Source organism: Suillus paluster (assembly GCF_016628075.1).
Source record: "Suillus paluster strain FC165 chromosome Unknown EDB91scaffold_8, whole genome shotgun sequence".
In the NCBI taxonomy this organism is placed as follows: Eukaryota; Fungi; Basidiomycota; class Agaricomycetes; order Boletales; family Suillaceae; genus Suillus; species Suillus paluster.
Window position 1 is genome coordinate 726,265 of NW_024537568.1, and position 14,270 is coordinate 740,534.

The following is a 14,270-nucleotide window of genomic DNA, read 5'->3' on the forward strand; positions in this document are numbered from 1 at the left end:
TCGAAGTCCCCCCGGGCACATCCATTCTGCCTACAACACTATTGTCATGACTTAAAGGGAAGCTATCTTTCTATCGTTGCCCCCAACTCAGAGTCAGCATTCGAGACCTTTCTTGACAGAGCCCATATCACCTCGCACAAACCATGCGTTTCTCCTTCCGCGCCGTTGCTGTCGCTTTGGCAGTATCTATGTCTGCCAGTGCATGTCAACACATATACAGGTCTTGCAGCACCACATCAGATTGTTGTTATGACCTCTACTGTAAGGAGAATGCGAGTGTGAGTAGTTTGCTTCGCATTCAGGGTTCACTCACCCCTTGCAATACTAATAGGGTACCGGCGAGAGTTTGTGCGATACCGATTAACCCATTTCCCGTTGAGCTTGCAGTCTGAATGACACGCGATAGTAAGTCACGTCGTCTGCTTTCCCATCAGTGCTGTGGTTGATGTCACAATGCGTAGTTTCTCGCTGAGTTGACTAATACGGGTGTTCCTGGAGTCTGGAAAAAATCTATCGCCGCTTGAGCCAAGGAAACTGAATAAAGAAACATGTCAGGTAGTACTCAATATGACACCGACTTGATAGTCGAAAAGTAGGTGGACTCACTCCGTGGCTTGGAATTCTCCCCGCCGGAACTATCAGGAAAGCGATTTTAACGACATAAAGGCTCTGCGTCACCGTCGCTTGTCAGCCTGACGGTCAAGATGATTTGAATACCACTTGCAGTCTTCCTCGGTCTTCAGTCTTGGCCAGCCACTGCCGTCCCTGAAAACGAAGGAAAGATTCTGTCTTCTTTAAGCCTGCGACATGAGACTGCGGACTCGATGAAGGGTGCGTGTGTGGAGACCAACAGATATGTGGAAAGAGCGGTGCAGGGACGAAGTGTGACGATTCGTATCTGGCTAGGACGCAGTGATAGAATTGCCAAGGATACACTGAATATTGAGTGACTGGCTCTCATTAAAGATTCGATCATACGATGGTCGTTTTCCTAGATATCGTGAGCGTACGATACAATACAAATGTATAAATAAAATGTTCCATGCGTGCGCTGTCTAGCTACGAATGAAAACGCGTCAATACTCAGTCTTCAAAACCCATAAAACTATAATATCTCTGGCATCCCTAAAAGACGTTGCACGTCTAAAGAGACAGAACTCTAGTGAGTTCTGTACTACATCAGTAAGGAGTGTTGTAGGATATGACTTACCCCCAGTCGAGTATAAGAGACTAGGGAAAAGACGAAACGAGCGAACGTATCGTACATGGAGTTTCCGTATATGGTAACTCCGCTGGCGTTGAATGAGAGACAACTGACAGAATGGTGGTGGGTCTATGCGTATCGAGACTTATGTGAGCGATGAGAGAAAGAAGAAAGGTATCGATACTGTTAATTGTAACTGTGCGATTGACAATGATGCTTAGTGAAAGATTAATGGCGAGGTATTTGGGCGAAAGCTCGCAAGGGCTTTCCGGTCCGAAACACTAGCTTGAACCTGGAAGAAAAGGTGAGCTGTGAATCCCAGAAGATTAGGAGTTCGACGACGCGAACAGCGCAGCTTGTGGCCTAGTGTGTAAGGAGGTGGACTTACTCCGACTCTCTGAGACTACGCTATCTCACTGGGGGCATGGTAATGCGAGTGAAAGGCTCTAGGGAGGGGTTTGCTTGGATGTACGGGGCTAGGATCCTTGCGTGCTCTCGCAGGTAGCGCGTGAACGCATCACTCGACCAACGTCCCATCGATTTGACTACGTCGAATGGGACGCCTCGAAGGAGGTACTCTAGGGTGCCTCCAATGCGAATGCTGTGTCCTTTCAGGTTAGGTAGGTTGGTGACGGTTGAAATAGTTGATATTCGTTTGATGAGTTCAGTCTTGGATAGTGCTCGTATACCTTTTTCAGGGTGTTTCCAACCGAAAAGGTGGTCCGAGCTTTCTGCTTGGTTGATGCGGAAATGGTTCTCCAAGGCTGCTTTCGGATCCGAAAGTCCCTCTTGTTCCGCCCAGTAAGCGTCTTCTCCCTCTCTCGGGGAGGATTTCGTACTGGGGAGATGGAATTTGGTGATCGCGAAACCATTTCGGTCTAGGCCGTCCGAAACGTCGCCTCGGGTGATGTGTTTGCGAGGGTCGAAGTCTTTTATCGCTGAGACCGTGAATTCTCCTAAGCGGGTGATCGAGTAGAACGTTGTGGTGATGCATGCGAATATGGCCGCGTCTTTGGGATCTTCGAGGTTTAGCTCTTTGCGAATGTCGATGATGATGGCGGGGGTGAAAGGAGTGCGTTTGGGGCGTTTGGAGGTGGGGGGGGAGCGAATTTAGCGGCTCCGTCTAAGATCGACTTTAGTTCGTTGGGTGGTATGAGCCATGGGCGTCCATGCAGGATGTGCCAAGCCTTGATACCGGCTGCATAGTTTCCTAGCGCGGATCCTGAATAAGCTCCTGCGCAGCTCGATAAGAAAGCGAGGAGTAAGGGACGGGAAATGGGGCATCTTTGGCTTTCTGCTATCTGCTGCGCGTCGCAGTACACATGGAATACCAGTAGCCCCGCACCGTATGTCTCTTTGGTGGCTGTGGCCCAAGAACATCCCATTACTTCCAGCACTCTGTCCAGCTGGGCATCTGAGATGGTGAACTCGTGAGGGTCATTGGTGGTTGCCGTTCTGCGAGTGTCTTCGCCTGCTGGTATCCACAATATCAGCCTTTCTCGAGCGAGGCAGTGAGGACGAAGAAGCAATGGCGCGGGAGTGAGATTAGGTTTGTATGGGTGAGGGATTGAAGGGATGGTGGCGGTGAGGTTGGGAAGAATGGTATCGAAGCGCTGATGTTCAACAGTTGATGTTCGTTTGGTCCTGTAGGGATTCAAAGAGGATCTGGTCTTCTTCTTCTCTACACGCTTGTAGGCGTTCAGCGCTCTGCTGTCTGATCCAGGCTCGGTTGATGATTTTAGCGGCTGGAGGGGGGTAACGCCCGTTGTGCAGGAGGTGAAGTTCTGTAGCTGTTGGGGGTTCTGTAGTGTCCATGATGAACTGCCTAATGGCGGGAGGAATGTTGATTGAAGGGAGTAGAAGCTCTTTGGGGGGGTAAATTCCCCTGGAGGGCTTGTCGGCTGGGTTCTGCTCGCTGGCGACATAAACAGTGCAGATTGTGAGACGCTGGGGTAAGCATTGGACGAGCTCATGAATGTGGCGGAAAACGGTGTTGACTTCTGGGTTCCTGTGTCGTCCTTTCCACCAGCCTTCGACAACTCCTGTGTTATCTCCGTACACTGTGAGTGCGTTACCCATGTCGGGAATAGTGCTGAGAGTTCTGACGAGCAATTCAAATCCGACTGCTTCTGCCCAGCCAATATCGTGTTTGCCATTGAGAGTCTGCCAACCGGGAACTAATCTCCAGGCTCGCCAATGTTTTCCAATTACGATACCTATGCCTATGCTCGAGCTGGCGTCCGAGAAGGCTTGGGGGTCTGTGTAGACTAATGGGGGGTGTATGGGCCTCGCGACGCCTCCGCTTTGTAGTAAGTCTGACCACTAGATGAGGTCTTCCTCAATTCCTTTGACAGGGCGGTGAGGGAGATGCGGTTTCTTCCCGCAGATACTTAACATGGATTCTAGCGTCGTGAGGTAGGCATGCCCTTTCCTCGTGACTTGGCAGGTATGCAACAGCTTTCCATAAAGCTCACGTACGTCCTGAAGGACGTGGATTGCTCTATGATGCCATTTGTGGATGGCTAGTAAGTATTTGGCTACTTTCGCCGGGCTTAGCGCCACGGTGCGGTTACTTACGTCCCACAGAAAACCTATGCAGACGGTCGAGGACGCAAATGGTTGGTCTTTTTCCTTTTCCCATCTGATGCCGAGATCGCTGGAGATCTTATCGATGTCCTCGAGGCAATATCCGAATAATTTGTCGTGATGTGATCTAGGGGACTGTTCCGATAGGTCTTTGAGAGGCCAGGAACAGTCTTCGCTAAACTCCTCTATTGAGCCGTCATCAAACGTACGTCCTCCAAACCATATTCTGCTGCCTGATTGCTGCATCCCTCTTCTTATTAGGTCTTTATTCCATTGTGCGCGCTGTCTGTTGTAGTTGGCTATGTGTTCCGTGCGAATGCGGGCAAATAAATGGTCATCGACCCATTTGTCGAGGGGGCCTATTCCATTATGCCTGATAATTTCGGCACCTGCGTCCGCTACATGGCCATAGGCGCCTGCTGACGGAGTGGCGCCAAAGGCCATGCATGTGTCAACGCATACTTCGGTGTCCGACATTCGGATTATTCCCGATGGCCATTGGGAGGGGTGCAGGGGGAGAGTTCGATAGGCTTCGGCGACGTCTCTCGTTGCAACTTCGGAGCCTATTGGTAGCCTCGAGATTAGTAGGTATATAACTGAGAATTTGCCCCAGGTAGTGGGAAAATGATTGGCGTCTATGTAGGAATTAATGGATGGATTGGGATAAGCGGGTGTGGTGGAGTGAGGAAAGGAGAAATTCTGAACGAGTCTGAATTTGCCGGGTTTTCCGGGTTTAGGTATTATAGATAATGGAGATGATTGAAAGGGACCGATGATATGTTTTAGTTCGACGGGGGTGAAGGGGCCTATGTACCTGCCTTTGATGAATTCTTTCTGAATGATGGTATTAAATTCCGTGCAATATTCGTCAACGGAGTTCTTGTTCGGTGGGCTTTGTACACGTGTAATTAAAGGGAAATCTAAAACAAATCCTGATCTGAAACCTTTGCAAAACGTTTGATTGCGTTCGCATCGCGAAGCGCTCGCTCCCATGCGTCTGCGATGTATGGGGTGAGGGGGTTATATCTTCTGTGCTCTAGCACAGCGCTGGGCGCCGTGTTCGGATGAGCCACACCCTGAGCAAATGTGCTTACTGTTGTGCTGGGTGTTGGTGCATCCTTCTTCGCGTTGCCATGAGGTGCAGAGTTGACGCCCGTCCTTAGTCCATAGTGCTTTGTGGATGCGCTCTGAATAGGAGTTGAAGAGGTTGTCCCAGGTTTTTGTGGCGGTACACTCCACTGTGCGGTGGGAATTGCGCCCAAGGCAGACGGCGCAGCACGGGAAGGGGGAGGATGCGTTGATGGGATCTCGAAAGGACCGATTTCTCTTCTTCTGATCTGCATTTTCTGCGTTCGGAGAGAGAGCTCTCTTCTGGCTAACGGGGGGTCTATTATTGTTGCTCTGTTGGTTGCGACTTGCGTTAGCGTTGGTAGCAGTGGCAGCCTGTTGCGTGCAGGAGTGTGTTGGTTTCGGCGAGATGCGATAGCGATGGGTGGCGCATGATGTCCGTGGGGTGGTAGAGTGGCGAATGATGGCCATTTTTGACATGCAATGGTCGGGTATAGTGGGTTTTGTTGGTCGAGCGTGATGTTGAAGAACGTAAGGTGAAAGCGAACATCACGTGCATAATGCGTGTGGTTCAAGGGTGAAAGAAAAGCGGGGCGGCAAAACGGTTAGCTTTGCATGGAGACTTCGGAGTTCACGTACCTGTCGGAGAGCTGCGAGTGCTAAATCGCGATCTTCATTGAAGAGTTCTTCTCTAGCCTCGAGAATGAGGTCTTGGTTGAGCTCCGCTATGCTCCAACCATGGGGGGCCACCTGCTGTGAGATGCCATAGCCGGCGTTGCTGGCTTTGATATAGTAGTAGTGCACGTTGCTTCAAGTTGTCGAATGCGTGTCTCCATCGATGGTTTTGGAGCGCTGTCCAAAACTGGATGTGCATAGTTACTCTATCTTCTGGCCACTCGTGCTGTTTCATCGCCATTATCATCTGTGGGGCAGCTTCATTGAAGTGCTCCCAGGATAGATTCTCGTCCTTGGTGATGACGGCTTTGGGGTTGCGCGATTCGTCTGCGTTGATCCAGGTTTGCTGTCCATCCGCATTTGTGGTTAGCGTTAGACCCGGTGCTTCAGTCGAGAGCAAGCTTTTCTTGGCATCTTTTAAACCTTTATTAGTGAAATAATAGAGTTCGCAGTATTCCCCTGCTTTTAGTTTCCATACTGCGTAGTGCGAGGGTATGACAACTGGGATGGAGGGAACTTTGGAGTTGCTGACGGGAATGAATTTGGATTTGTTCCTCTTTTGTTCTTCTTTGCGGGCGGCTTCTTGTTCTTCTGCGGCGGCTTGTTGGCGATCGCGTTCTTCTTTGGCTGCTATGCACTGGACTTCTTCAGCATCTCTAGCAGCTTCCTCAATTTGTTCTGCCCAGAGGTCTCGAGCTGCGTTGTTGTTCAGATGCCAGAGAGTGGCTAATAGCTCTGCGGCCTGTGCGTCATTAGTGATTCCATCAGCTATAAGTTGATTTCTGGCTGCTCCGTGTTCGTCAGTCCTAAAGTCAGGCAGTATTGCAGTATTAGGGTCTTCTAGTAGATGGGCCATTAGCTTCAAGGAGAGTGAGCAGAAAATGAGAGAGCTAGGGCTAGTGATCGTCAACGACGTTCGGAAGCTGATGTGGTCGAGAAGAAAGTTGCTGCGCCACACTGCTTACTCACGCGTAGACTATATTCTATGTTAACCTCGTGCCTCGGCTAACTTAGAATTCGACAACACCCGCCAACAAAGTGTACCACTTATATAAGCAGAATTCCCCTAAAACCACGAAAATCATGGCACAACGACAAGAATTATAATTTCTACATCTACTACAATCATTTTCAGTATAGAATTAATCTACAAGAGTAAGGTTATATGCAAGTGGTCCTGTAAGTGCAGTATTTGCAAATGAGTGTGTACATTATAATCTACAAACCTCCATATCGAGCTGCATGTTTAACTAGGTTTCTAAATGGATTCGAGGAAATTGATGTCAGTGTTGACAGCCTCCCCCAGACTTCGAGCATCTGAAGGACTAAATAGCACTGTCTCTTGCTTTTGAAATGCGACTTCTTGGGAATGTTTGTCTCGATACTGAGCCAGCAATGAAGTTCCAACTGATCATTGAGTGCTGGGATCAGTATTGCCTCGAGACATGCAGAATCAACGACCAGAGCAACTGTTTGCTCTTGTGACCTTCTTGCATTCATAACGAAGCAGTTTGTAGTTTTCATCAGCATGAGTCTGCAGCGTGACCCTAGTGTCATGCAAACATTGACTAGTGGTTGCAAATTGTTCCTCGGATTGAGCAAGCTGCTGCTGGAGGGCCTTGGCTCTTTGTAAAGTGCCATGAGGAAGACCACAAGTTAAAGCCTGAATTGGTGAGAAGTTTTCTTTATTTTTATTGCGAATGAGGTTCAGGTGTGCTGAGATCAGGATGTTGGCAGCCCATGCAGATATATTATTAGAGGTGATACTAATAGGATATCATAATAGGTCATCAGAGCGAACGTGCCACAGCTTGTGTTGAGCTGGGTGAGAGACGAGGGTGAAAATGTGTGTTACGGTAGGTCGCATTCTTTGTTTGGTACACGTCTGTGGCTGAGATTTCGTGTTTTCAGGGGCCCCAGTGTGCCACAGCACAAACACATGAATTATGAGGTGGGTAAAATGTCGGTGAAGTGTGAAAATATACCACAATATCACGAAGTTTTCTGGTACATTCGCTCATCAGGCAATCTGCCAACAATTACACACTTTGCCCACAATCTATCACATTTTTACCTTACATTTTCCCCACAATTCATGCAATATTTCCATACGTAGACACCGCACAACAATCACGCTTTGACGGTAGCTTAAAATCACACACAGCAGCTCAGATTTGTGTGCAGTGGGCTTGATTATAAGGAAGAATGATCCAGGCCATGTTGCACATAAGGATGACAAGGTTATCGAGCGGAACAACACGTCTAACTCCCCACCACAACGTCCCATGTCGAGCCCTGAGTATAACTTCAGCTTCGGTCCTCCCCCTCCTTTGTATGGCCATCCCAGCACACCAGCAGGCCATGCATACAGTGGAATGGTAGGCTCCCACGAGATGGGAAGGGCTATGTACCAAGGTGGCCCTACAGGAATGTCGGATGGGCGTCCAATGTCTGTCCCAGTGCTGACACCAGGGTTATCTTCACATGAGTTCCAGCGGCCAGCGTCCATTGTTCCCCTCATAGATCCCTGACTGAATACAGCTCCAGGCAGTGTAGGAACAGGCACCAGCTCAGCACAGAACACCGGCGGTCCACCCAAGTCGATGAAAATCTCTTAGGTCTTGAGTGAGATGACCAGTTTCAACTGCTGGCTGGCCCAAGCTGAAGACTTGGAGCTGTGACATGCAAATGAACTGCGTGCGGTGGAGACTAGATGCGTTCAGCATGTCAAGGCTGCGAAGACTGAGTTCAAGGCTGAGATAAAGAGTCTGGAGGAGCGGTTTGAGCAGAAAGTCGCCAGTTTGCTTGTGAGTAAGAGTCACGTTGATGTAGGAGACGGGTCTGAAGCTGAGACCGATGAGGAGTTCAAGAAAGATGTCAAGAAGCTTGAAAAGAGTGCCCTTGCATTCGGTGACAATGGTCTGAAGGTGAGTAAATCAGTGGATCCAGTATGTGAAGAGTACACTAATAAGACATCATTCAGGCAGCTGTTTGCATTGTGTTTCAGATGTTGATGGGAAGCGCAAAGCTTACCATTGATGCGCTTCCTTCATATCCAAGTGACAAAAATAAGTGGCCGCTCGATCCTGCCACCAATGAGCATTTGATGCGTTTTTGCTGGACTGAATCCCATCAGCATTCAGATAATCACGCCAACATCCTGTGCATCATCACTTACATTTGTCAACATGGCGCAACTGTATGCACTGGCACTGGTTCTACTCTTCGCGATATCAGTGACAAAGACCTGCGCGCCCGTGTGGTGAAGAAATATCAAGACTTACAGAAGAACTTGCGGAAGGCAGGCAGGTTGTCTGGACACCCAGTGGTGCCTCTGACAGCTGCGGCAAGTACTGTTGAAGATGATCCGCTCGGGCCTTCAGCTCAGCCTGTAGCCATAATGGCAACTTCACGAGCCAAATTGCAAAGTTGTGCCAGAGGAGTAAGTCATGGGCCATTAATATGAACTAGAACTCACCTGTGTACCTTAGAAACTTGAAGTGCATATACGCAAATATGAGAATCTGCCAGAGGATTCAGAGTTCGGGCATGAGAAATATCGAGCAGCACTCACAGAGTCCTTGATGTCGCAGGATGAGGATGAGGTGAGTGAGCAGGGGCAAAAGATGGGGCGATTTATATCCCATGCTGGAACATATTGAAGTGACCTTGTGAGTAAAATGACGACAGCTAAAATGGACACTGACCCTGATAAAAATTGTAGATGTCGAGGTTCTTGGCCACTGTTGATGAAGCGGCGGATCCACACCCCCCTCCTCACTTCACCGCTCGGGTTAAAGGCAACTCGAAAGAACTCCCACTCTTAGCTGTGAAGAAAATTGAGAATTGAGCACACTGATGGATGGTATCAGCTGAATGGCTTGCGAGAGAAGAAAACAAGAACTATGACTCACCTAGCTTTCTCCTAGACAATGGGCGTGCATGGGGTGATCCAAAGGACCCTGAGGAGATATTGGCAGGGCAGAAATGAGTGAAGGAACAGAAGAGGGTGATTGCAGCGAAGAAGTGTGTGAAAATTGAGGAGATGGAGGCGAAGAAGAAGGAAAATGGAACAAAGAAAGGTAAAGGCAAATCAAAGGCCACAACTGACAAAGGGAAGGGACGAGAGAGCATCCCAGCACAACCAGTAGCAAGTACTAGCACAGCTCGTGAGCTGCCTCCTGCTGCAGAGTCGGATGACGACTTCAGTGACTAGATATGACAAAAAGTGCACACCTTATCTACTCTCCATCTTCGTCTTCTAAATAGTCTTCAGGTTCATTCCCTGCCTACAAATTTTTTGAGACTGTTGTACAAGAGTAATCACAGTTTGTAAACATACATGGTCAAATGAGACGGTGATCCATAGATCTTTTTTGAGGACATTCGAGTGCACTGGAATTAGTGCCAGTGGGCACTCGATCTGTGATACTGGAACCACTTCCTGAGGGCCCAATTCAGTGTAGGAGACATGGATACCAAGTGTAGATGCACTGAAAATATATGAGCACTTGTCCCTGCTAACCGAAAGACTTACTAGGGATCCCATGGCATTGCAGGAATGTCATCATCAGAGACTAATCTCCGCACCACTGCACAAACATGAGGGACGACATCAAAAACACCAACCACAAATAATGCCGTGATTTGCACAGGGACACGGGTTCTACCTTGTGATATGAACACAAATGAGTCAGCGTGCGTGCGCCAATTCATGGTGCAGCCATAACGAATGCCATCTTTGCGAATGTATGCGAGTGCACGAGCTACCTTGTTTGCATAGAAGGGGATGCCATTGTTGCACGATAAATCACCAACCAGGTGAAGGTCAGGCCATAGAGAACGACAGTACTGGAGGAGAATGGGGTAGAATACTCCTTGAGGCGAGCCATATGCATGGAGATTGATCAATTTTGCATTACGGAGTGGTAACCTAACATTGTCTGGTGAAATATCATCAGTTGATAGATTGGTGCGAAGAATAAACATGTACCTTCGGCAGCTTCGCTCTGATAAACCGCTATCTACGTCATCATACTTCCACGGTCTTGAGCTTGTACCTTGATAATGCGATTAATCTGGTCTCATTTGAAAGAATGAGTGTCGGCAGGAAGAGCCAGAAGATACTCATAAATGAGATGAGTTTGGACCCAGTTCCGTAAGAGAGTTAACTCAATCTGTCCTCTGTCATGACCGTTATGGTGAACATGTTCCAGCATGCCATTGAACCACTCGAATGCAAAGAGCCACCAGGCGTATACAGGACCAAACTTCTTTATCATATCAGCTGTATGCATCAAAGCTTGATGGTTGATGGTGAGTGGGATGCAAAGCTGCAGACATTCCAAGCAGTAATGGGCTAGAAAGCTCTGACCAGTGCAAGCCTGAGCCATAGAGATCATGCGGGATGCGAGAATTCGGACACCAGTGCACAGGAATAGAATGGCCTGATACAGCGAGCGGCGGTTACGCGAGAAATCTGGGGCAACAGTGTTGGGTGGAAGAGGAGGCTCGGTGTCTGGTATTTCGTCATTAGCATCCCTCCAAGACCACCAGAGAATGACCAGGGTGATTGTTAGAAGACAACACCACTCATCAGCCTTCTTGAGGGATTGGTTTTCACCCAGCTGATGTTGGACAAAGATAAGAACTAAGTCGGCTATCAAGGCAAACACATACATTTTTCGGCAGTCGAGTGACGTGGCTAGGCCATCTTACAGCATTAATTATATCTTCAAAGTGTCGCTTCAGAGAATTGACGCCACCCATGCCCGAGAGCATATATCCACCAAACAACACACACATAAATAGGTGCGAAATGATTCCTTGATCAATCAAGATGTAGGCATGTCAGAATGAAGAAATAGACACATACCAAGGAAGATACAGTGCATAAAGTCAAGAGCTGACTTTCTCAATGGTAACCAGCCTGAAATGACATTGAGAATGCTAAATCTAACTCTGTGGTCTCGCAAGATTGCTTCTTGGCGAGCGGGAGTAGCATCCTTAGAGTAGAAGCTCTGACAAAGCATATGATAATTGTCTTTGTTGGTCCATGCTACGCACCAAGTCAATGGGGATCATGTGTGTGAAAGTTCACTTACAATTGTTGTAGCCTTCGGGAGTATTGATTTTGACGATGTCGATGTCACAAAACGCACATGGATGGAAGTCGTGACTGTGTCCAGCTGTTCCGTTACATTTATGCAAGGCAGGCATATCGCAAGTGAGGGCTTCATTATCTGCGAATACATCTGCAAGATCTTCTTCTCCGTAAACATCCATTTTGACCCCTAGATAAGTTCAAACAGTGAGCATACAATTAGCATTTAAGACTTTGCACCATTCTTGAGTTCCATCAGCTCATGAGTAGATGGCTCTAAACAATGGTTGATTTGAACTATGTTTGGCTCTTTTGGACCCAGCATAATTGCTGCGCATATGACGTTGACTTGTAAGAATTGTTGATCTCGTGGGAGGTCATTGATAGCATAGTAGATAGGGCCGCTAGAGTGGGGCCGATTTTCGAGTATTCCCATCCTACATCACGATTATGTCAAATTAAGTGTTCAGCGAGTGCAAGTACAATGTTTAAACTCACCAGTCAATATTCAAGGTCAAATGCAGGCCATATCGATGTTTGGTAAGCTTCGTTGTTGCTGGTTGGTTATCCTGAGGGCGGTCGCAGATGGTACCTAATTCACCAATCTCGTGGACAGTATTTGTCTCGAGTTCATGCCATAACATGCCATTGTGCATATCGGTCATGACATAGTCTTCGTCTTCGTTTTGTCCTCAACGATCTTGTTGGCTGTCTTGAACTGATTTTGTGAAACCAGGTCACATGAACATGTGGCAAAGGCTTCCGATGAGAGATATGTGTGGCATGATCTTTTTGGAGGTTCGGACACGCTTGCCTTTCACATCAGTATGTTTGTCGTATAGTACTCCTTCGCAGTCTGGCACAGTACACTCAGGAGATGGAAGCTCCTTGACCTGAGCAGGAGTAAAGTGCTTCCAGCACTCGGGGCATATCGCATATTGGGTGATCCACTGGTCAGCATCAATGCCAAGTCGACGCTTCACACTGAGGAGATGGCGGATGGGACGTGGATGCTTGGGTAGTACACCTTCAAGTAGCATACAATTTAGCTGATTGTTGAGAGCATCTGTTGTAGCTTGTATGCTTTGCTTTCTGAAGACATTACCAATGACTGTGTTGAGATAGGCAAGGCGGACACCTGGATGTTCTTGGAAGGCTTGTGGAATGAGAGATGGTCAGTCCTCTTGATCCTGGTCACTGCCAGGAACTCGCACGTCAGGCCATGCCACCAGACAGAAGTTGAAGTCTTGGAGTTCCTGGATAGGTGCTTGTCGTTCTGCTGGATATTGAGGCTGCTCTTCCGCACATTGGTCATCCATAGGCTGAAACTCGAAATCATACTCATCCTCTCTGACTTGAGGTGGAATCTCCAGTCTCTCTCGACGGTCGGTACCCTCAGAGTCAGATGATGACCTGGATGTATCGTTCATTGAATTTGCACCTGCATCAGCATTGGTATCGACACCCGGTGGTTGCAAGACAGGGGGGCACTTCTTCGCGTGCTTCATAAAAACCTGCTGTGTCTGGTACATGAATCCGTCTGGATGCTGCGAGCAGCGCGCACAGCTGCATTTGTAACGATGTGTTGACATGGTCAGCTACAGTGCTCGAGGGATGATGAGCTCGATGACGGCACTATATAGCGAGGGACTTAGTGATTATAATATTAATACATATGGTTTATTTCGAGAGTCTTTGAGAATACACAGGCTGTTATTTTGAATTGGGTAATATGTGGATACAATTTCGGGAATTCTGAAAATATGAGAAATTATCCTAGCACCGTATTTTTCGTGTTTGTGCTGTGTGCATTGCAGTGTGGGTACCATATTTCCACACATATCACTGTTCTGTTGCCATTGTCGCGTGTATTTGAATGCAATAAAAAAATGTTGAGGCTCAATTTTTGAAAATCATCCATTATTGGGGTGATATGCGCGAAGTGACACGTTGATCTCGACGAGTTTTGAACCATTTAAAATTTTGGCCTCAACATTTTATTCCTAGGCTATCACACAGTATTTTGGTCTACTTAGATTGCTCAAAAAGAATACGGTACCCAGACGTCTGTGCCGCCTCTTATTGAGTTATTTGGGCGTCTAATGCCCGTGGGAATGCACACTTTGTTGGTGGGTGTTGCCTACCACCAGAAAGAAAGGTATGCATATACTACGATGTTGACGGGTTGATTTCCAACAATCCTGACGTCCATCATGTCATAAATAGAAGTCGTGTCCTTGACTCGTGCGATGATATTGGAATCCGACGCGATCCTCCTGTACTCTCCACCACGCTGCTGCACTAGCAGAAACTTATATTCCATCGAAACCTCTCTCATAGTAGCAAACCAGCAGATGTGTTGCATCAATCGCTGTACTCTAAGGCACGCTAATTTAAGATAGGTCAGTAACAGTTCTTCTTGAAGTTCCAACTCTCATCTTTTCTCAGATTTATTTGTTTCCTACTACTTGGCTCTCAACTTCAACCTGCCACTAGAATCTCCCTGAGTATGGATCCTCTCTTGTGCTGCACGACTCCAGAATGCTGGACCGTCGCTGGTCCACTCTCCACTCTCTTGGATGCCGAGGCTCTTGGAGACTTGGAGTTAGTCATTGCTGCACCGGGGTATGTTCT

General features: G+C 47.8%; 6 protein-coding genes across 6 annotated transcripts; 1 reads left to right on the forward strand and 5 right to left on the reverse strand.

Moving 5' to 3' along the window:
* Nucleotides 1–2,232: 2,232 nt before the first annotated feature.
* EDB91DRAFT_1244851 (uncharacterized protein) lies at nt 2,233–3,360 on the reverse strand (the record flags this gene model as incomplete). The annotated part of the gene is made up of 1 exon (XM_041322462.1): nt 2,233–3,360. The coding sequence occupies one exon, from the start codon at nt 3,358–3,360 to the stop codon at nt 2,233–2,235; it is 1,128 nt and encodes a 375-aa protein (XP_041181078.1).
* Nucleotides 3,361–4,816: 1,456 nt separating this feature from the next.
* Nucleotides 4,817–5,065, reverse strand: EDB91DRAFT_1033895 (uncharacterized protein; the record flags this gene model as incomplete). Its single annotated transcript, XM_041312764.1, has 1 exon — nt 4,817–5,065. A coding segment is annotated over one exon (249 nt), but the record flags the coding sequence as incomplete, so codon positions are not given.
* A 416-nt stretch (nt 5,066–5,481) lies between these two features.
* Nucleotides 5,482–6,518, reverse strand: EDB91DRAFT_832012 (uncharacterized protein). The gene has a single exon (XM_041328543.1). It carries the CDS (start codon nt 6,387–6,389, stop codon nt 5,550–5,552), a length of 840 nt encoding a protein of 279 aa, XP_041181080.1. The 5' UTR covers nt 6,390–6,518; the 3' UTR covers nt 5,482–5,549.
* A 180-nt stretch (nt 6,519–6,698) lies between these two features.
* On the forward strand, nt 6,699–9,383 carry EDB91DRAFT_1079157 (uncharacterized protein; the record flags this gene model as incomplete). The annotated part of the gene is made up of 11 exons (XM_041315099.1): nt 6,699–6,712; nt 6,788–6,815; nt 7,106–7,204; nt 7,320–7,389; nt 7,650–7,709; nt 7,748–7,982; nt 8,081–8,158; nt 8,247–8,460; nt 8,541–8,975; nt 9,025–9,138; nt 9,258–9,383. 11 exons carry the CDS (start codon nt 6,699–6,701, stop codon nt 9,381–9,383), a joined length of 1,473 nt encoding a protein of 490 aa, XP_041181081.1.
* A 391-nt stretch (nt 9,384–9,774) lies between these two features.
* EDB91DRAFT_1244855 (uncharacterized protein) lies at nt 9,775–12,301 on the reverse strand (the record flags this gene model as incomplete). The annotated part of the gene is made up of 10 exons (XM_041322463.1): nt 9,775–9,822; nt 9,876–10,026; nt 10,071–10,476; nt 10,527–10,553; nt 10,728–11,160; nt 11,213–11,358; nt 11,409–11,591; nt 11,638–11,826; nt 11,877–12,073; nt 12,135–12,301. 10 exons carry the CDS (start codon nt 12,299–12,301, stop codon nt 9,775–9,777), a joined length of 1,947 nt encoding a protein of 648 aa, XP_041181082.1.
* A 380-nt stretch (nt 12,302–12,681) lies between these two features.
* On the reverse strand, nt 12,682–13,228 carry EDB91DRAFT_1244856 (uncharacterized protein; the record flags this gene model as incomplete). The annotated part of the gene is made up of 2 exons (XM_041322464.1): nt 12,682–12,792; nt 12,851–13,228. 2 exons carry the CDS (start codon nt 13,226–13,228, stop codon nt 12,682–12,684), a joined length of 489 nt encoding a protein of 162 aa, XP_041181083.1.
* Nucleotides 13,229–14,270: the final 1,042 nt, after the last annotated feature.

What these genes read in the sequence shown, in the direction of transcription:
- EDB91DRAFT_832012 (XM_041328543.1), bottom strand. Translation starts at nt 6,389, where the DNA reads ATGGCCCATCTACTAGAAGACCCTAATACTGCAATACTGCCTGACTTT.